Raw genomic sequence first — 21216 nt, forward strand, 5'->3', positions numbered from 1 at the left:
TGTGCCGTGATGTTAGTGTGCAAAAAAGAAAAGAGAGAGAGAGGCATTAATGAATAAAGGAGAGGTCTGCCTGGTTATGGGCCAGGTACACTGCCTCTGAGCACAAACGAAATGATGTTGTTGAACAAGCCTTTCTCTCATTATTCTCATTGCTATCATAGGCTCGGCTCCTAGAACGGCCGACTGGCCCCTCTGACTTGTCATGCTTGGAGTTGTGGGTGCCTGATGGAGCGTGTGACCCGGCTGCCTGGATCCAGAACCTGGTGTGCACATTGGTGCGCTGCTGTGATGACCAGGTCTTCTGGGCATTGCTACCCCTGTGCCAAGTGGCGGTAGGTAGACGTCGGCTGAGACTAGCATGTCAGTCTTGGTGTTCGAATATGACTTGCCGTAATGTATGACGCCTTAAAAAATGGCCGAATCGATTAATAATGACTGGCTGGCATAATAAAACAGTCTGCCCTGTGCAAATACACACATACTAACAGAATAAAGGCCTGCAGGGATTTAAGTGCTCGAGGTTGAAATTGGTTAAAATTGGTTTTTGAGGGAAGGAAATAGTGCAGTATCTGCCTCACATATTTCAGTGGACACCAGAACTGGGTGGTAGGGAAGGAGGAAGGTGGGAGTGAAAGAAGAAGGAGAGGATGAGTGTGGAGGTCTCTGGAATAAGGTGGTCATCTTTAGCATGCACTGACATGACATTGCACAGCATATGTTCCGTTCTGTTCCGACTCCATAGAAACGCGGCCGCCGTGGTCGGGTTCAAACCCAGGTACTTGGGCTCGGTAGCTCAAGGAACCCAGAAAGCAGTCCTGGATATGCAAGGGTTCCACGGGACCCAATTTGAGAACCACTGGCGAAAAATATGAGATAGGAAAGCAATGTGAAAATGTTATAAAATGGCAAGGTTTGTTGGTTGGTTGGTTTATTGGGGTTTAACGTCCCAAAGCGACTCAGTCTATGAGAGACGCCGTAGTGAAGGGCTCCGGAAATTTCAACCACCTGGGATTATTTAAGGGGAGACGCGGGTCTTAGAACAGTCAAAAATGGTCAAAAAATCGATTTTGAGCAAAACTCATTTTCGGAAAGTTTAACCTTTCGAGCACCTATTCTCAAATTATTAACGCTAAATTCGGCCGGGAAATGCGATAAAATCTGCTTTCAATATACCAAGGCAGCCACGAAATGCCCTCAAAAGGGCGAAATTTGTTCGAACTTCCCGCGCGCGCCACGGACGCAGCAGCCAGCCGATCGCCGCCATCTTGGGCTTGATTTGAAGCTGTTTTCTTTGTGCGCGATTCGCGACTTCTCAAAATGGCGTCGCTCAAGCCAAACGGCTGCCCTGGCCGGTTTTCCGAAGGCCGTTTCCGGGTCGCTGATTGGCTCGCGCACGGCGCGCTTTTCAAGCGCGCCGTTCCGCGCCTGCCATTGGCTGGCGTGACCGGCGCGTGACCGGCGCGTCATTTTTTTTTTCTTTCTCTTTTGCGTTCGCTGCCGTGGCTGCCGCTTCGTGCGCGTCTGCTTTTGCGCTTGTTTTTTCTCTTCGCGCCGCATTTCTGCTTTGTGCCTGGAGTTTTTCCATGCGAGCGAGATGACGGGAGACAGCCGACTTAAACCGTGCACGCAACGAGCTTTTGGAAGCCGTAAGAAGCGAGCGTGGAACAAAAAGCCGAAGGCGTCGGCCACATGTGCGCCGTCGGGACCTGCGTTGGAGCCGGTGCCGGACTCGCTCGATCTGCCGGGAACGTCAGCCACGCTGCTAGCTGATGACACCGCGGGACCAAGTTCCACCACGAACTGCATCCCGGATCACGGTACAGTTCGTGTTGATGCCGCGTACTACTCAGCGGCGGAGCAGGCGCAGCTTGCTGAGCGATCGGCGCACGCGAAGTCCGCGCTGTCGGAAAAGTCAGCGACCCAGCGCAAGTTCGAACTTCTTGGTGTCAGCGCGGAGTGCCAGACCGGTGATGCTGGTACTGAGTTTGTGATTGTGGATATGAAAGTTTTGAACAACTTTTTCGCGCAATCGAAGTGCGGAACCTGCGGCACTGCAAGTCTGACTTTGAGCAAGGCATCAGACAAGGAGTACGGCTTAGCTGTAAAGCTCCAGCTCGTCTGCGGCAGTTGCAACTTCGAGAAGAAGCAGTTTTCTTCCCCACGAGTAAGTGGAACTGCCAACATTACTCCCTTCGAAGTAAACATGAGGGCCATGAAGGGCATACAGACGATAGGCAAAGGCGTGACTGCCCTTGCCGACTTTTGCGCCTCTATGAACCTGTCGCACCGAGGTCTGCACCACAAGACCTTTCAGGGACACCTGAAAACTTTCGTGAAAGCCTGCGAGAGCACAGCGACTGCAAGCGAAGCTGCCAGTGTGGCAGTCATCAAGGATCTATATAGAGATTTCTTGAACCCAGTTGGGAATATTGACGTTATTTTTGATGGCTCTTGGATGACCCGAGGTCGTAGCTCCCACATAAGTGTGGGCTGCATTGTTGAGCTCTACACTGGTCTGGTGATCGACCACGTTGTTTATTCAAACTTTTGCCTCGGATGTGCCGTGGGACCACAGCCACAAGATGATGGGTACTGTGACTGGCTCGCCACCCACGAGTGCCAGCGAAACATTGACTGCAACTCTGGCCGCATGGAAGTGGAGGCTGCGCTGACCATGTTTCAGAGGTCTCTGGCTAAGCATGGTCTGCGCTACACGACCGTCCTCTCTGATGGAGACAGCCGTACTTTTCATGCTTTATCAGAAGCAGAAGTGTATGGCTTCATAAAGGTTGAAAAGAAAGATTGTATCAACCACGTCCATAAGCGAATGGGGACTGCTCTGCGGAACCTGGTTGACAAAAAGAAGGCTCAAGGTGAGTCTCTTGGTGGAAGAGGCCGGCTGACACAGGACAAGATCAAGAAGATCACAAACTACTACGGCTATGCCCTGAGGAGCAACAGCAATGATGTTCCAGGCATGAAGAAGGCAGTGGACGCTATACTCCTACACATGATGTCTACAGATGATGTCCCAAACCATTCCAAGTGCCCTGAGGGTGCTGACTCTTGGTGCAAGTTTAATAGAGCCTTGGCCAATGGTGAGCTTCCACCTCCACACAAGAGTGCCCTCCCGGCTTGTGTTGGGGCTGCTCTGGAGCCAGTGTTTGCAAGGCTCAGCGATGAGAACTTGTTGGCACGCTGCAGTGAGGGAAGGACGCAGAATGCGAGTGAAAGCCTACACTCTCTCATTTGGACACAAGCTTCCAAGAATGGGAATGCTTCATTGAAAAGTGTGAAGCGGGCCGCTGCTGAGGCTGTTGCCATCTATAACCAAGGAAGGAGGGCAACCAATCAGTCCATCACTGCAAGTCTGGGCTACACTGCTGGTGGCTGCCTTGTTCGGCGAAGCCTAGAGAAAGACGCCCTGCGTTTGCGCAAGGCAAATGGGTCTCATCAAAAGAGCACTGATATGAAAGAGACTCTGACAAGGCGGCACAAAACAGGAGCAACTAAAGATTATAGTCCTGGACTGCTATAGAGACGTTCTGCAGAGGCACAGGACAGCGTGCTGCCTAACATCCAGGTGGTTCTTCTCGAAGACAGAGCAGACGTGCTGAACGTCACACCCAACGGTCCTTCTCAGGACCACCTAACTGCTTGCCATGGTGGGGGCTCGGATCTCCTTGGCTCCGGACTGCTGGGTCTCTCAAAAAACAGTTTTCAGGGTTCAAAATATTGTCTTTAGAGCTCAACACCGCAGCCCTACACTCCATTGTCTCTAAAAAAAATCTACCGATAACTTCATGAGAAATTTTTTTTACAACTTCATCACGCTTACACCTTTGACATTTTTTTTATTAATGTTTCCTTGGATGGAATAAGACGCTTTTTGTTTTGCTTTGTAGAGAAATAGATAGGGAACATCTAAATAAAATCCGTTGTTGAAGATTCCTCACAAAATTTTCTGTAGTCAGTGTCAAAACTTTAAATGCGATTTTCTCAGCTTCACGTTTTTTGCCAATGTCACTAGCCTTACGGAACTTTTCATTATGTTTTTGTGGTCCAATTTTAATAAATTTTACACCGTTGAATTCAGAAAGAATTGAACTGTGGAGCTATGCTATTTCTATGTTTCTAAGTCGAACATATCAAATTTTGCAGACAATAATACCAGCTAATTATATTCCAGAATTGTGATGCATCGACATAATTGAATATTTTTATATGATGATGTACCTTAATAACAATATAAATAGCATAGCTCCACATGGCAGATCTTTGGCTACAGCTACATTTCAATCAGAACCAAAAAATATTGAGGGAAAGTATCTTAATGACCCGTAAGAAATTACCTAATTAGGCTTCAGTTATTTTCCCATAAGTTGAGAACTAATTGAGATAGGCAGAAACTAATTACATTTTTGAAAACAGGAGGAAGAAATACATATGCACACCTAATTTCATTACAATATCTCTAATAATAAAAATTTTCATTTTAAGACCAGTGTCTCCCCTTAACGTGCACTGACATCGCACAGCACACGGGCCTCTAGAATTTCGGCTCCATCGAAATTCAGCTGCCGCGGCCGGGATCGAACCCGCATCTTTCGGGTCAGCAGCCGAGTGCCGTAACCACTGAGCCACCGCGGCAAGGTTTGTGCTCACCCTCTTGCAAGCATGTTGTTTTGCTACCAGTGCACAGCTCATGAACAAAGCTTCTCATTTGCATTGATGACAGGGTTTTTGTACCTGTTTTTCCTACGTGGGAGTGAGTTGTGGAAACCAATTTGGCCTTTTTTCCAGGCGGACCTGTGCGAGCTGCTGTTTCCCTTTGTGGTGGAGATGCTGGCAGACGAGGGCACCCACTGGGATGCGGTCGTGTCAGGCGTCGGCACCTTCCTAGAGCGCCACGCAGAGAGCCGAGCCAAGGACGAGGCCCAGAGCCAGTCCACCATTTCCTCCACCATCTCCTCTCAGCCAGGTACACTGCCTCGGAGCACAAATGAAACGATGTTGTTGAACAAGTCTTTCGCTCACGTTCTTTGTTCAGTTTTTCGAAAATATTGCCGCGAATCTTTGTAGTGTTTCTTTGTTCATTATTCAGTTTTTGAAAAATATTGCCGCGAATCTTTGTGATAAAACGGAGAGTTGAGCTAGTTGGTACATACTGCTGGGAAAAAAATAGCGCTGAGACGAGGGACAAAGAAAGAACACAACAGGACCGGCGCTGACCATCAACCGAAAGTTTATTAGAAATAACACGCAATATATACTCCATCGACCACCAAGAGCGCATGGCAACACCAGGTGATTGATGTATCACTATAGCTTTTGGTGTTGCCATGCGCTCTTGGCTGTCGATGGAGTATATATTGCGTGTTGTTTCTAATAAACTTTTAGTTGATAGTCAGCGCCGGTCCTGTTGTCTTCTTATTTCTTTGTCCCTCGTCTCAGCGCTGTTTTTTTTCCAGCAATCTTTGTGATGTTTCTTCGTCCATTCTTCAAAGCTGCAGGCACGCCGCTTTATCACTTCATGATGCAATAAGCAACCAGATTTATCTCTGTTGATCACATCCAGGTGGAGCTACTTCTGCGTTTTTCCTGAATGTTCTAGTAACTTTGCATGCTTTATCTGGAAAGTTCGCTGTAAGCTTTAAATGCAGCACGGCCGAGAGCGGCGGGCATTCAGTTCGACGACCATCGAGCTCGTTTGTTGCTACGCTGCCACCGACTAATTCAGCTCTCTGCAGGCACACGTCAGCCCAATAAAGAGTTTTGTTTGGAAGCCATTTTCGCCGTATTCCTGCTCTCCGGAGTGCAGTAACCACTATGTGACATCAGTTGCAATATATACCCATCGTTATCATTTACTAACCCTTAAAGACCTCTTGATGGGGTATTACAGCAAGGGAAGCATAAAAATAAACCATGCATTGTACTGATTTGGTCTCAAAATGATGTTAAACTTCTATTATGACACCATTAAAATGTCATTAGTGATATATTGGCATGGGACCTTCGTTCTTATACATACGCCTATGACCTCATGCTCTACATAAATACCATCTGTTACGCTGTTTACTTGGAACTGGTCATTCAAACAATGAACCAAAATGCCATGCACATTCTATTCTTTTTGTGTGTCTAATTTGTTGGGTTTTTTTTTTAGAAAGGTTTTTTAGAAAGGAGAAGAAGTTATTTCTACAAAAAATACAGTAAGGGTGTGCTAGGTCACTGACCTGTTACTGCGCACCTGCTGTTGTCACCTTCCCAGTGAGCACCGATTCGGTGAGCGGCCTGGTGTACTGTTCTCGTGCATCTGTGGCCGTGGTGATGTCTACTGTGGAACGGATGGTGGTGCGCCGGAAGGCAAGGTCGGTGTAACACTTTGTATGACATACTTTTGGAATGCTATTGTAAGAGTGACAAGCGAAGTGCAGCGTGAGTATCCACTTTGGCCAGCAAGGGAATGCACAAGTTTTTTTGGTTATGGCACGTAAAAAATTAACTGACAATTGCGCTTCTCGATAAGGCTATTTTTGTGCGCAGCTGCTGCGGTACTTGAATCATAGGCAATCACATACGGAACACGTGGTGTCAAATGGAACCGGCTCTAGGTTTCGACTTGGGCAGTGTGTACAGTGTCCACCACCAAGTAGCCTTGCCTCAGGCGAACGACCAGTGCGCTCATCTCTACTCTTCACACTGCCACCATTCTCTTGTTCTCTGCTTTCCTCCTCGTGCTCTCTTTGTTGTCACTGTAGTCGGAGAGAGCCAGTGGAACTCCGCGCAATCTCCATAGTTGCCAGCTGTCTGCTAGTGGCGCCATCTTTGACGGGCGTTGCGGACCTTATCAGTGATGTCATCAGTGTGCAGTCGATGGTGCACTCTGCTCTCCTCTGTTCTTCACGCTGTCGCCGTTCCATCCTTCTCCACTTTCCTCCTTTCACTCTCTTCGTTACCGTTGTCTTTCTTTCTTCGCTGCTCTCTGCGCTCAGTTACGCAACAGCGATGCTCAACGCAGGAACGGGCGGCTAAGAGCTGCGCTCTAAAACATGGTCATCTGAGAATGTAACATTCGGCATTGTAAACCTTGGGTTCTCAGTCTTTGCAGGCTGCAGGAATCCCAGAAGCTTCTGAACGGTGTTAAGCAACCCTACACATCTCATCTCTCGTCTCTTGCCTCCTGAGATGCACTCATGCATGCAGAAGAAATGAAAAAAAAAAAAACATGCAGCGACATGACCTCTAAAAAAGTGCCGTGGTTAGCAAAATAAATTGGTCAAGCAAAAACAGGCATTGAGAAATGCACGAATTTTGTGCTTGGGTAACCCAAGAAGCGCAGCAAAGGAACCCAAGGGTTCTGCAGCAATCGTCATGTTATTGTACGACCTTGCATCTGCTTTGGCGATTGGCATCATAGTGAAAAAAAAAAAAATGGCACCTGTTTAATCAAGTTTGTGGCTTCGCAAGAACACCGAGAGGTGTTACGGTCAAGCTTGCCAAGCTGTCTTCTTAAACCTAAAGTCACAAATTGGAAGGGGGCAGCTCAGATTTCTTGATGGAATTTGCAGCGGCAACTGATCTTCTTATCTTTGTGGCCTAGACAGTGCTGCACAGCCTACTCTGGATTGGGAGGATGGGGCCGGGAGAGATAGAGGAGGGGAAAGTCATAGTACTGTAAAACCTCAATATCTTTCCGTTTCATGTGCTCGAAATAGCAGGCAGTAACAAGTGTCCCATAGAGGTTGCTGCACTATTTTTCTTCCAGTTAAAAATGTTTCTGGATGACATGATTTCCAGGCTACCACATTGAAATTTTCTACAAATTTCTACAAACTTTCTACACCAACGACTGCGGTTCACAAACGCGGAGTCCGAGCCAGTGGAATATCTGTCGGCAGCAGTCGTGCGCCGCATCGCATCTTTATGCGCACATTTCTGCACATTAATTCTGATTCCGCAGGGAACGTCACCTGCGCTATTGCAAGTGCAAACTGTCTTCGGCAGCCGTTTCTGGTGAAACCTAACGAGATATACGGACATGTGGATGCGGAAAAAAAAATTAAAAATCGACCGCTTACTCGGAAGAATTGCGTTGATGTAGATCCTCGCTCTGAAAATTGTTCATTGTGGGGGGAAATAATTGCATTGCGTTGTATGGTTTGTTGACGGGGAAGTACTTTGCCATGGCGGAAATTTCGCTTTCGTGGCATTAGTTGTAGCGGCGTTTCACTGTGCCAGAGTCTGTTTTAGAACCTCATTTCACAGCACAATGACATGGGTGGTGCTGAAGCTGTGCGATTTTTATTGCAGTGCCACAACCCTCTGGAGTGGCTTCAGGCTCAAGGTAGACCTGCTCAAAGCGGCCCAGGCGGCTGAGTTTTGTGGCAACCACGCCATGGCCGTGCAGTGCGTGGAACTCTGGTGGGACTGGTGAGTCTGTGTGCTGGCTGCTTGTTTATTTTTTTTTAAGTGAGAGGCACACCTGTGATGTCCTCCAAAAGTGACATGAAGGTCTGCTCACAATCACTTGACCACCATCTGCACATGCCTCACGGTATATCTCTTGCCCATGATCACACTCACCCATGATCATCTCGTCAGGCACTTTTCCGCCTTTTGTCACGTCCCCCAAGACAATAGTTTTGTATTATTGTCTTGAATAAAAATGATTGATTGATTGATTGATTGATTGATTGATTGATTGATCATGTAACCGTACACAGCTCTTCCCTGCGATCAGGCGACCACCTCATGCTTATGCGCACAGCCCGTGCCCGCAGCACCTCTTTCTCTCTTTCTTTTATCGCTCCCACCTTCCTCCCTTCCCTTACAGCGCTGGTGTCCACTGAGATGTGAGAAAATTTCTGCCCCATTTCTTTTTCTCAAAAAAAAAAAAACCTATTTAACCACTGTAACTGTAGCAGTAACCGCTGATCTGGCATCTAGCAATGAATGTTTTGAAATATTCTGTGGTGAAAAATCAATGCACATGAGTGAGTGTGTTTCTGATATAAAAAGAACCAAACCTTGTAGAGGAAGCTATCCAGTACTGTTAGCCCACATGCATATTTTGTAATGTCCGCTCACTCACTTTCGCAGCTGTACAAACCGCCACTCTGAGATTTCATTCATTTAGGCTTCGGTTCGCCAAACTGAAAGTTGGCTTGTGTACACTCCGTGGAAGATGAAAGATCCATTGCAGCATAAGACAGGCAGTTGAACAAAGGCATCGGCTCGCATTAGTCTTGTTTATTGCCTGTTTTATGTTGCACAAAATCTTGGAGACATAAATGAGAGTTGCTCATTTTCTGCTAATCTGGCTTGGTGCCTGAGAAGCAAGGTTTTCTGACAACAGGTTTGATCATGCGCCATGTTTGGCAGAGCTCCCCGACAAAAATTAGTATAGATGTGATTGCGCTTTGTTAGGAAAGATGCGCTCTCTCGTCTCCTTTCTTTCTCACCACTAATGCAGCGGCAAGTGTGACAGCTCCTCCATATTTACCCCTCGGGGACAAGGTGCAGGTCTCGCTCAGTTTTCACCAGATATGACGCCTCTCAGCCACCTCTCAAAACCATTTCTTGACCACTTCCTTCAACAGCGAATTCTCTCAAGCGAAAGTCAGGGCACAACTGTCACCATCATTCACAGCACACTTAAGGCGATTGTGTCCTTAATTTTTGTTTATTTTGTCAAGCAATCAGTTGTTCGCACATCAGGCATCGCTGTTCATGCTCTCTGCCCTGATGTGCGCCACCCAGGAACCGCCAGCAGTCCTTGTCCCCCGGTGCAGCAGAGGAGGACTACCACGCAACCTGGGCACCGCTGCTTCACTGGAGAGTCTCCAGCAGTGGTGGCCAGCAGCAGGAGGCGGTCACGGTCCAGTCGGTGCTGCTGAGTGCCCTGTCGGGCCTTGGGGACCCAGATGCGCTGGCCGGTTGTCGCTGCCTGGCACTGGACGGGCGGTCGGGGCGCACCCTGTGGCGCCACTGGGCCGAGCAGCGGGGAGGCCGCTGCTGGCCCACCCTGCTGGCACGGGCCGACCTGGAGGCCACGGGCCGCAACGCCCGCCTGGCACACGTGAGTGGAAGACCGCTGTTGTGTGTTGCTTAAGAATCTTAAAAATAGTGCTCAGAGAGGACTGGCAGATCCTTCCGAATGCATGCAGTGTTCAGAAATGAACGCACGCTACACAGCTCTTGCAGAGTTAAAGTTTAGAGCCTCTTTAACCTGCTCTAAAGGGCGCATGCTTTTACACGTGAAAGCGTATAAGCTTTTACGCGCTTTTACACGTTACACGCTATCTGAGCAGCAGTCAGCGGAAAGGATCAGCAGCAAGGAGGAAGTGCACATGATGCAGGTGAAGCTGAGGCATTCATGAGCTTCAGTGCTGTTTTCTTTCATGGCAGCCACTTTAATACTGCGCAATCCTTCTCTGTTGGCACCAGCGAACGGCATCTTTTAGGCTGCAGGCTGGAAGAAAAAAAAAACGGATGACACAAACGATAGTCTTCGCACATCGCATGCATGGGTCACACCTCTAAAATTGGCCTTTAAATCTGGAAGAAAAGTGCGGAATTTACCTGCATTTATATAGCAAGTTGCCTAAAATGCCAGTACCGTATTTACTCGCGTAATAGGCGCACTCGCATAATAGGCGCACCCCTAGTTAGGGCGCGAAAAATCAGATTTTTTTATTTCCGCGCATAATAGGCGCACCCCGAACTTGGCACTGTGATCAATACTGTATTTACACGATTGCAAGCCGACGCCTCGCTACCCCCCCGTTTCCCAATCTTTATTTTAACAAAGTTTTTGCTGAACTGACTACTAGTCCCTACTAGTGCTGCTGCCGTCGCAGCTGCTGCGGACCCACAGCACGACATCGCGTACAACGACATCGCGTAGAACAGCCGCACACAGTTTTCAGGGATGCTCACTTTAAACGTCTGTTTGGAAAGCTTCATCTCCAGCCGGAAACGTTCCCGACTTAGGCCCGCGAAAACCTCGGCGCTTGGAGTCGCGTACGAAAATTTAGGGACGCCGCAGTCGCAGCTGCCGCACTTCTCGGCCACGTCGTATTTTCCGACCTGCCGCACGCTTGCCGCGTTCGAGAGCAAACTCCCAGCCGTGTAGCTGTTAAGGTGCTTGCCTGTCAAGCTAAAACATCAACGCTCCGCGGCAAAGCCATAAACCACGATAACTATCGCGCTACCGCAAATCCCGGCACTTGACAGCAACAACAACAACAAAAAAAGAACGAGCTGGAGATGCTGATGGCGATATAGATAGCGAAAGCTCGCGGCGGAGGAAAACGATGATGATGATGATGATGAGCTTGGCCTTGGGCGGCGTCTGGAAGCTCCTGTGCGCGTGTGTGGCCTCCGCGATCAAGCGGCCGTTGCGCGCAGCCAGAGCTGATCGCGGAGGCCTCGGCGCATGCATTCCGAAAGTTTCGGTGCGGCCCTTACACGGACCTTTTTTTTTTTTAACATTTTCTTCGCGAAAATGGGGTGCGGCCCGTACACGAGTGCGTTTACGCGGTGTGTTCAATTTTGCGAGTCGAAAAATTTCCGGAAATTTTACCCCGCGTAATAGGCGCACCCCGAACTTTGAGCCGGATTTTCTGGAAAAAAAGTGCGCCTATTATGCGAGTAAATACGGTATTTTCTTCGCGAAAACGGGGTGCGGCCCGTACACGAATGCGTTTACGCGGTGTGTTCAATTTTGCGAGTCGAAAAATTTCCGGAAATTTTACCCCGCGTAATAGGCGCACCCCGAACTTTGAGCCGAATTTTCTGGAAAAAAAGTGCGCCTATTATGCGAGTAAATACGGTAATCTCTTTGTGGAAATGGCCATGCGGGATTTTGATTTTTCCAGAACGCTGTGGTCATGTCTAGTGTACCAGACAAATAGAGTCTGCGTACCGCCAGCGGCAAACCAAGTGCATAACCAAAGAAGAAAGAGAACATGATTTGTGGCTGCGTGGTTGTTCCTCCCTGACAGGCCTTGAAGCAGTGCGGCCTCTACCACACCCTGTCCACTTACCTGAACGGCTGCGAGACACCCGACCTCACCGAGCTTCAGGCTGAGTGTGCGTGGCGCCTAGCCGACTGGGACTGCCGCCTCCCAACTCACCACGGGTGGGTGGTAGCACGCACCTATTTCCTCCTTTGCAGCCTCAAGCAATCATCTCCTTTTCCGCACTATCAATTTAAGAGCGTGAGCTCTTACTCATCACGTTTCGAGATTTCGTGGGGTCTGCTACCACCCTGAGATCACAGCGCCATCTGTGGCAGCAACTAGAAATCAGCACATCTCGCATTGAGACTTGTAGCGCCATCTACAATGGCATTGTAGCAACAACCACCTGGCATGTGCCAATGATTACATCACGGTCCAATATGGTGGGTAGAGAGGGAACTATGTGAGTATGATGTATGAATCTCATTCATATCAATTCTAGTTAACCAAACAGCTAACGCTCGTTACTTCAACGTCTTCCAGATGGTGGCAGCCTTTTTGGAAAAAGCCACCAGACTTCAGCTCGATGATATACTATCCCAAAGCTGTTGCCCTCTGATGTCATCCGCAGAGAGTAGTGAGAGTAGAAAACGGACTCAAACCCCATTGCCAGCTCATAGAGAGTTTGTGGTAATGAGCTGTGAGCAACTTGTTCCCCATATTTAACTTTCTGTCACACACCTTGTGGTAATTAATTGTCAGTAATTAATGTGATAAATTTACCTCAATTTAAATGCTTTAATTTGAAGAATTGGAGGGGACACTTAATCCCCACCTCAGGGGTATGATGCAATAGCTTCAATGAGTTATTGCCCATATATGCAGGGTTGGTCATTCTCTGCTTAGCATTCACAGATCCCTGGGAGTCCTCATACCCCTCCTGGTGCAGTGGTGCAGAGGTTAACCGATGCGCCACTGCCCTGCTATGGCAGGTGCTGCCATTGGTGGGGCTTGCTTATGCAACCCAGGTTGCTCTCCCCAGCAACCTCTTGCAACCAGTTGTTAATTTAACTGCCCGCTGCCACAGTGCGCAGTTTGCTCGCAATCCGGTGGAGAGGTTCTGATGACGCCACAAGGTTACGTAAATGGCCCAGGTGGCCCATCTGCCTCCACAGCTAATTGGCCCAGTATTGGGAATATATTCTCAAATGCCGGTCCTATAAAGGGCCAGTGTAAAACCATCCAGTTCCAATATTGGGCCGACTACCTGTGCTGCTTGGGTGGATTAGTTCTCTGGTGATTTTTTGTTGTTCATTTTTTGCCCACTGTCAAAGACGCTTTTCTGCTTCACAATCTCCTTAACTCTATCACATTAAAATTATGTAGTACACAGTCGAACCTCAACATGTTGAACCTCAACATAACAAAGTTATACTTGCAGCTGAAATTGAGTCATGGTTCCTAAGTTTCAGGAGTCCAAATAAAGGTACAGGTTCTTAGAACGCTCCTGGTAGACAGTACCATGTAAATAGAGTAGAATCTCGATAATATGAGTACAGTTGTTCCGAATTTTGTGGTTACACGACTTTTAAAAATAACCCGGCCTGAGTGAGCTGTATGCAATACGATATTTTTAAAATATCAAAATATATTTTTAAAATGTCAAGCTGCGGCGGATGATACGAACATGCGAACCACCAGGTGCCTGGCAGCGAGCATCCTACAATGATGATGCCGTTCAAAAAGGACTCATCATCATCATCAGCCTGACTGCGCCCACTGCGGGGCAAAGGCCTCTCCCATGTCTCTCCAATTAACCCTGTCCTTTGACAGTTGCAGCCACCATATCCCCGCAGACTTCTTAATCTCCTCCGCCCAAGGACTAGTTGTTGACCTATCAGGGGATGAAAGGACCAAACGAGCATTACGGACTTTTCCGACTAAAAATAACTGAGCCGAAAAAGCAGATATAATAATCCCCAGCAACACGCAGTGCCCGTCCTAATGGCAGGCGGCAACAAGCTTTGCCGCACTACACAAATGTCTAGTGGTGGAGTGCACTTACCTCAAAAACAGTATACTTAGCATAGCTCCTGATGTCATGCCTTGGGCTATGGCTTCATTTCAATCGAAACCAAAAAGTGTTTAAAGAAAATGTCCTAATGACCCGTAAGAATTTAGCTAATTACGCTTGTTATTTTCGCATATTTTGGCAGGAGATTACGCTATCTTTATTAAACAAATTTTTATTTCAAGACCCGCTCTCCCCCATAAGAGCCCATGCCACACGGAAAAGCAGAACTTAAAACATTACGCAATTAGCACTCACTGCAGACTAGCATGAGTGGAAAAGAAGGCTGTGAAAAAAAAAAATCTATACGAGCATCATTTTCAAGTGGTATGAAGGTAGTTTTGTGCCGGCACTCTTGAGCTCATATCATGCATACCTAAGTAAATATTCTCTCTGCAGTTATTTTTTTTGCAGATACAGTACATAATTTACTCTTTTCATGTAACAAGCATTCGAACACCCCTAACATGCTCACAAAGCCTTTTTGAGGGGCAGCGCTGATGTGACAGACAAGTTCTAAATCCCTTCAAGTTCTTATAGTCAAGTGGTTTGCTGTATTTGATGTGTTGTTTGTTGTAACAGTGCAGCCTGATCTCAGTGACCAGAACCGACAACGCACTTCCTCACCAGAACAGGATTTGGCCACGCTGGTGTAGTACTTGGCCGCAACCTTCTATGAACACAGTTTACCAATGTCCCTCAACAGCTAGATTTTACTGGTATTCACCTATGGGGCAGAAACGAGGCTAACAAAGAGGGTTCAGCTTAAGTTAAGGACAACGCAGCGAGCTATGGAAAGAAGAATGATAGGTGTAACGTTAAGAGATCGGAAGCGGGCGGAGTGGGTGAGAGAACAAACGCGCGTTAATGATATCCTAGTTGAAATCAAGAGGAAGAAGTGGGCTTGGGCAGGGCATGTAATGCGAAGGCAAGATAACCGCTGGTCCTTAGAGTGGATTCCAAGAGAAGGCGAGAGTAGCAGGGGGCGGCAGAAAGTTAGGCGGATGAGATTAAGAAGTTTGCGGGGATACGGTGGCCGCAACTGGCGATGGACAGGGTTAAGTAGAGAGACATGGGAGAGGCCTTTGCCCTGCAGTGAGCTTAGTCAGGCTGATGATGATGATGATAATTTTGTAAAATGTTGCTTAACTTGCATACCATGTGGCTAATTTCATATATGGTTTCATTGCAGCAGTGACTCTGGGTTCCAGCGTGGCATCTTTACTACGCTGTCTTCGATGGCGTGCCACGAAGCAGAGGGACTTTCCTTGGGGATGAACGTTTGCAGGCAAGTTGTTTTTTTGCAGAGAGAGAGAGTTGTTTTTGTTCTGGAGACTCCTCCACTTGTGGCTCTCGATGTTGATTTTTGTGCACACGGAAATGCCAAATCTCCTCGCCAGCGAAAATAAACAATCGTATTAGATAATGGTTCACTTAGTGCCCGTAATTGAAACTTGCTGCATGTCATGGCTATTCGTTGAGCAGACTAATTCTGTCCTTTGCTGCTGTTTGAAATTTCGTGTCTGTACAGGTTTCGTAAATTCAAAATTTTGCCATTCCTTGCACATTGTCAAGGCACTCCAGAAGGTATCTGTGTGCAAGTGCTTCTGTGAAATTTGTTTGGCCAAGGCACGAACTTAAAAGAGGGGGGGGGGGGGGGGGAGAAGGAAAGACAGGGAGGGTAGCCAGGAGAAGGAGTCGCTTTGCTACTCTGCACTGCGAAAAAGGGATGGGGAGACATAAAGAGATGAGTTAACCCTTTGAGGTTTTTGCCATATACGGTGGTGGTTTTCCGTCTTGCAGGGTCTTTGCCGTACGAGAACAGTTTCAACCCTCCGTTTAAAATTTCGCGCCATAATGGCGATGGATGCTTACTGGGAGGTGCTGCCACCTCCTAGGACTTACAAGAAGCATTTGAAATTTGACTGTGCTGCCTCCTTGTGGAGATGAATAGAACTGATTTCTAGCTTCAGCGTGTCGCGCGGTCTGCGGCAACGCCCTTGCGTGGTTTTGGTTTCGCCGCGTGATCGCAACGGAGGCGCACGAAACTTGATTTTTATCTTTATAGCAAGGACCGGGGGGGGGGGGGGGGTTGATTTCTATTTTTATTGGCGCTGCTCTTAGCTTGTTAGTCACCGACGCTCATGAGGTATTCTTGTTCTCTTTGTTTACTGAGTTGCCTTTTAGTTCTTCAGATGCACGGCAAAGTGGCGGTACGGCCAAACTCACTGCCGCATCTCTTGACACCGACAGCGATGACCCTTCCAATTCTGATTTTGTACATTCAAAATCCGCAATGAAGTAATGTGACCATCTCGGAAATTTTTTTTTTTAAATTCAACCCTCAAGGGTTTCAAAGTGTACAGTGCAAAGCAATGAAGTAAGGGCTTTGCGTACCGCATCGTCGTAGTCAATCGCAAAAAAACTCACTAGATGGACTTGTGTTCTCGCTGTCCCAGAGAGCTGCTGAGCTGCCAGCTGTCTGCCATGCCTCAGCTCGGCTCTTCTCAGCAGCTGAACCAGCTGCTGGCCAAGGCACAGATGTGCACCGTCTTGGAAGAAGGGGTTGCGCTGCTCAACTACTGGTGAGTGTAACACCAACCCCTTATGTGCACCTTCTTTGTGGTTCAAGCATCTATTATAAGGCGAAAGCCTTTAATGGCTCGTATTCGTGGCCATGACTGTGTCCGTCTGTCCGTTACATAAAACATTTGTGATTTGTGGCATTTACAACAGATGGCGCCACCCATCCGCATGTACGTCGACTTCGTGGCAACACATATGCAGTTCTCCTTGTCTAGCGTAAGGACGCTGGAGGGCGTTGCGGTAAAGGCTTCCCAATGGAAAATGGAATTCGCTTGGACGTCCCACGGACATCCTAAACGTCCACAGGACATCCAAGGGAAATTCAGTGCCCGGTGGGTTTCGTACTCATCGCACTTTAGATCACCGAAGTGCCCCCTCGAAATTTTTGAGTGAACAGGGTGGGCAATGCCTGAATCTTCATCATCAGCCTGACTATGCCCACCGCAAGGCAAAGGTCTCTCCCATGTCTCTCCAATTAACCCTGTCCTTTGCCAGCTGCGGCCGCTGTATCCGCGCAAACTTCTTAGTCTCATCCGCCAACCTAACTTTCTGCTGCCCCCTGCTGCGTTTCCGTTCCCTTGGGATCAGATAAGTGAACTTGTCTTTTTCAGAGGTATGATAACGGGTTTGTTCGCATTGTTTGTGTGAGAAAATAGGCTGGGACACTACATGCAGTTTGCAGAAGCATGCCTGCCAGCTCCTCTGACTTTTCCGTAAAATGTATGAATTTGGACCTGTTTTAAATGATTTTACAAATCTTGTGTCAAGTGTTACGGAAAATAAATTTTATTGAGTGAAGAAAGTTGGGCGAGTTGGTACATATTCGTTATTCACAACTGCGCAGGGAACACGGACAAAAGGGGAAGAATAGGCAAAACAAGCACTGCTTGGTTTGTCTATTCTCCTTTTTTTCCGTGTTTCCTGCGTTGCTTAGAATAATGAATAAATTTTATTTGCGAAAAACGTTTGAAATTCTATAAAAAGCACGCACCATTGCCGATAGTACCTTGCGCCGCCACGAGAGGAATGCGTACCCTCTATGAAGTTAGCAGCAGTCGCTGAAACTTTGTACAGTAAAACATCATTAATTCAACCAAACTAAATAAACGTTTATTCCTACTCCTGACCCCCTATTAATTCGATTAATGTGAACTACCGCCAGATTCCTGCCAAATGCCCGTCTCTGGGGGCTTGTCAGTTGTTCAGATGCCCAGGGGTTGGCTTCGGTCAATTAGGACGTGCTTAGGAAGTGGTGCCGTGCTACAGTATGACCTCCTCTACAAACCAATCGCCCAGATATTCATCCCTAGGCCTGAATTGCATGTTACATTGGTTCCGGCGCCCCTCTGATATGCACACAACTGCAGGTGATTTGATGATCGGCAGGCCCCCGTCACTAGGCCGTTAGTCTGGCCGCATAGTTTCGTTTTCGGAGCTTCGCCACCAGCCCAGAGCGATGACAGATTTCGGCTGCACTTATCAGTCAGCCAGCCGAACTACACACCATTTACCGTATAAACGCGTGTAAGGGCCGCTCTTTTTTTTCCAGATTCGGGAGCCAATTTTCGGGGTGCGGCCCATACACGCGATTTAGAAAAAAAATTTTTTTTAAAGCAAAAACACAGCAATCAGGGAATGAACGGCATTTATCCGACGTTCAGTCGACACTCGCGGCGTATTTCGACTCTGAGCTGGTGTTGTGCTCTGGTGCACGCTCATCCCAAAGAAGCCGCGCAGCATGTCCGCTGTCAACGCGTAGCCGTTGTTCCGCATTTCCATCACTAGCAGAGCAGTTCGGGAAACTCACATGGCTCGCCTCGGAAAGCGCATTTTTTGCAGCTTGTGTTTCTCAATGCACCCTTTTGATTGCACGGTCATCGGACGCACTTCTCGGCCACGTCGAGTTCCCTGTCCGCCGCACGCTTGCCGCGTTCGAGACCTAACTCCCAGCCGTGTAGCTGATAAGGTGCTTGCCCATCGTGCAAAAACTGCATTACTCGGCGGCAGCACGCGAAAGCCACAACTACGGCAAACGCGCTAATCCGCCATAAAAGGCTGGAGCTGGCGATACTGATGCTGATTAGATAGCGGGAAGTCGCGGAGGGGGGGGGGGGGGGGGGGTAATTGACGATGATGATGATGGCTGCGGCCTCGGGCGCCATCCATGGACGGTTTTTGGAAGCTCTTGTGCGCGTGCTTGGCCTCCGCGATCGAGTGCGCCGTTGTTCGCAGCCGGAGCCGATCGCGGAGGCCACGGCGCGTGCATTTAGAAGGCTATTCCCGCCTGGGTCATGGAAAGTTCGGGTGCGGCCCTTACACGGATTTATTTTTTTTTTAAACATTTCCTTCGGGAAAACGGGGTGCGGCCCATACACGGGTGCGGCCCTTACACGCGTTTATACGGTAGATTGATGATTGCATTGTCGCGGACATTTTTTGTTTGTTTATTTATCGGAAACATCTTAATTGCCCCTCTGGCAAGACTGAAACCAATGTGCACTTCCCTCAGTTCCGTCCACGTGATGGTTCTGCTCTTCCAGCTTACCGAAATTCCATGATGTTCATGAGTTCATGAAGTGCTGTTTCCCGCTCGTGCGTTTACCCCCCTTCCCAGTCGCGAAGGCTTTACGGTTTTGAAAGTTTTCAGGTTGGCAGGTATGCAGAATAGATAGCCAGTGGTCTCTTAAGCAGCTCTCATGACGCATGAAGTGTACTGAGCTGTGCCATAAATAGTGACCTTTTTTTTTTCATTGAGTGCTGCTACGGTCGAGGAGAGAGACCTCTGACCTGCTGTGGACTGTCCGATGATGACGGCAAGGGGGATGCTTCAAGACTGCTAGCTGGAAGGACTGGTGCTCTCTGGCATTCTGTATTTGTGCCCACTGAGCCGCCACTCCCTCTGAACACCATACGAAGGCAGCCGTTATCTGCGCAAGTGATAAAAACACAGAATCTTGAGTCTACGTGTCAGCATTAATTCATTGTACTTAGGGAAACTCGCAAGGTGCAGTAAATTTCAATAAAACAATTATTTACTCATTAGTAGGGGTGTGCGAATATTCGATAATTTCGAATATTCGATCGAATAGCACGGTATTCGATATTCGCTTCGAACCGAATTCTCGGTATTCGAAATTTCGAAGTATTCGCCTCGCGCGAATAGTGTTTCTGGGGCGCTTGCCCGCTTGCTTTATGTGGTTTCAGTTCCGAGTATTGCCGCATAGATGGCTTTTTTTTTATCGCGCTTTCAACGCTCGGGGGTCAGTCAATACACGAATCACAACCAGGTCGGGGTGCGAACCCAGCTACAAATGAAATAAAGGTGAGGGCGACGCGCTCTTGCGGAAGATCCTGCGTTCTGGCCATCTCCGAGCCTCCGCACTAAGGCTGCCATAAGCCGCGTCGCTGCCACCGTGTCGAGGCAGACGCAAAGAAGGAAGAGTTTCAAAACAAGAAACCTCAGTTTACTGTTGTTGTTGTTGTTGCGACTGAGCAAAGGATAAAAAGGAAAGGGGCCTGCCAACTGGCTCTAGCCGAGCCACCACCACCGCTGCCGCGTGCAGATAGAGGAGAGTTCTAAGATAAGAGGAAAGAAAGAAAAACGAAAAAAGACGCGCGGCGCACAACGGAACAACCGCGTCCCCGCGGCGGACGCTGGCTGTAAAATCAGATAAGCACGGAAGCCGCGCCCGCTCCACCGCCTCTCGATTTTTTTTTCCGTTAGAGTTGCGGAAAAGATTACCAGATAGGACAGATGCGAAGATAAACACGCAGCCCTACCGCGCTATCGCTTCACCCAGTCAGGTGACGAATCATGCGTACGGAACATGAGCGACCGTTCTCGGCAGCTGTCAAGCAAGCCATCATATTACCGGCGGAGGTGCGAAAAATTCAGCGGCAGCGCGGGGACTCGATGTCGCCGAAGTGTATACTTACGTCAATGGGAAGGGCGCCTTTAGCGTGGGATAACGCTAAGCTTATTGTGCACCCGTGGAGGATTACTGCCGTTAACGCTCGGCATCTACGACTGACGTCTTTTCTTGCTATTCTGACTGCTTGCGCGTTGATGGGAACGGAACGCCGTCGTAATCAGGGCATTGAGCCATCTTTGGTGGTGTGCCGAACTCCGTCGCCGCAACTCGGGCACTCCGATACGTTGGAGGCTGAGAGCATTCTTGATGGAAGCGCGATGCTGAGTGCTGCTCGGAAGTACTACCGGGGACAATTTTGCCAGAACGCGCGAGCGGTGCGAATGACGTTTCGCTTGCGGCGCTAGAGTTTTGTACAGCCGTTTCCATTCTTGCTCGAGGGAATGCAAGTCTGGGAATGTAAAAGTTGTTATTCCAGTATAAATTGCCAGTAAAAATTGTTCTTCACTCTAGGTGTTAAAATTTTGAAGTGTGGTTTTAAATAAAGCCTCAGTGCAGTGTGCAATGGCATCGTGTGTTGGGAAAATAAATGGTTTTGGAAATGCCTACTGTCACTCAGCCTCTTTTTAGTGCCAGAAGTACTATTCGAACTATTCGCTTCGAAATTATTCGAAGAAAATTGCTATTCGCTTCGAATCAAAAAACCACTATTCGCACACCC

The 21216-nt window shown here is 48.2% G+C and overlaps 1 protein-coding gene across 1 annotated transcript in view; it reads left to right on the forward strand.

Moving 5' to 3' along the window:
- tefu (Serine/threonine-protein kinase tefu) overlaps positions 1-21216 on the forward strand; it is a 155896-nt gene that overhangs the window by 89851 nt on the left and 44829 nt on the right. Inside the window, exons 36-44 of the mRNA XM_089570615.1 lie at positions 162-332; positions 4804-4981; positions 6275-6374; positions 8317-8436; positions 9766-10084; positions 12012-12148; positions 15233-15408; positions 15844-15853; positions 16500-16625. Coding sequence (XP_089426741.1) covers positions 162-332; positions 4804-4981; positions 6275-6374; positions 8317-8436; positions 9766-10084; positions 12012-12148; positions 15233-15408; positions 15844-15853; positions 16500-16625 — 1337 coding nt within the window. The remainder of the gene's footprint in view (positions 1-161; positions 333-4803; positions 4982-6274; positions 6375-8316; positions 8437-9765; positions 10085-12011; positions 12149-15232; positions 15409-15843; positions 15854-16499; positions 16626-21216) is intronic.

The sequence above is a fragment of the Amblyomma mixtum genome, chromosome 1 (genome assembly GCF_055824585.1).
Source record: "Amblyomma mixtum isolate Tamu chromosome 1, ASM5582458v1, whole genome shotgun sequence".
In the NCBI taxonomy this organism is placed as follows: Eukaryota; Metazoa; Arthropoda; class Arachnida; order Ixodida; family Ixodidae; genus Amblyomma; species Amblyomma mixtum.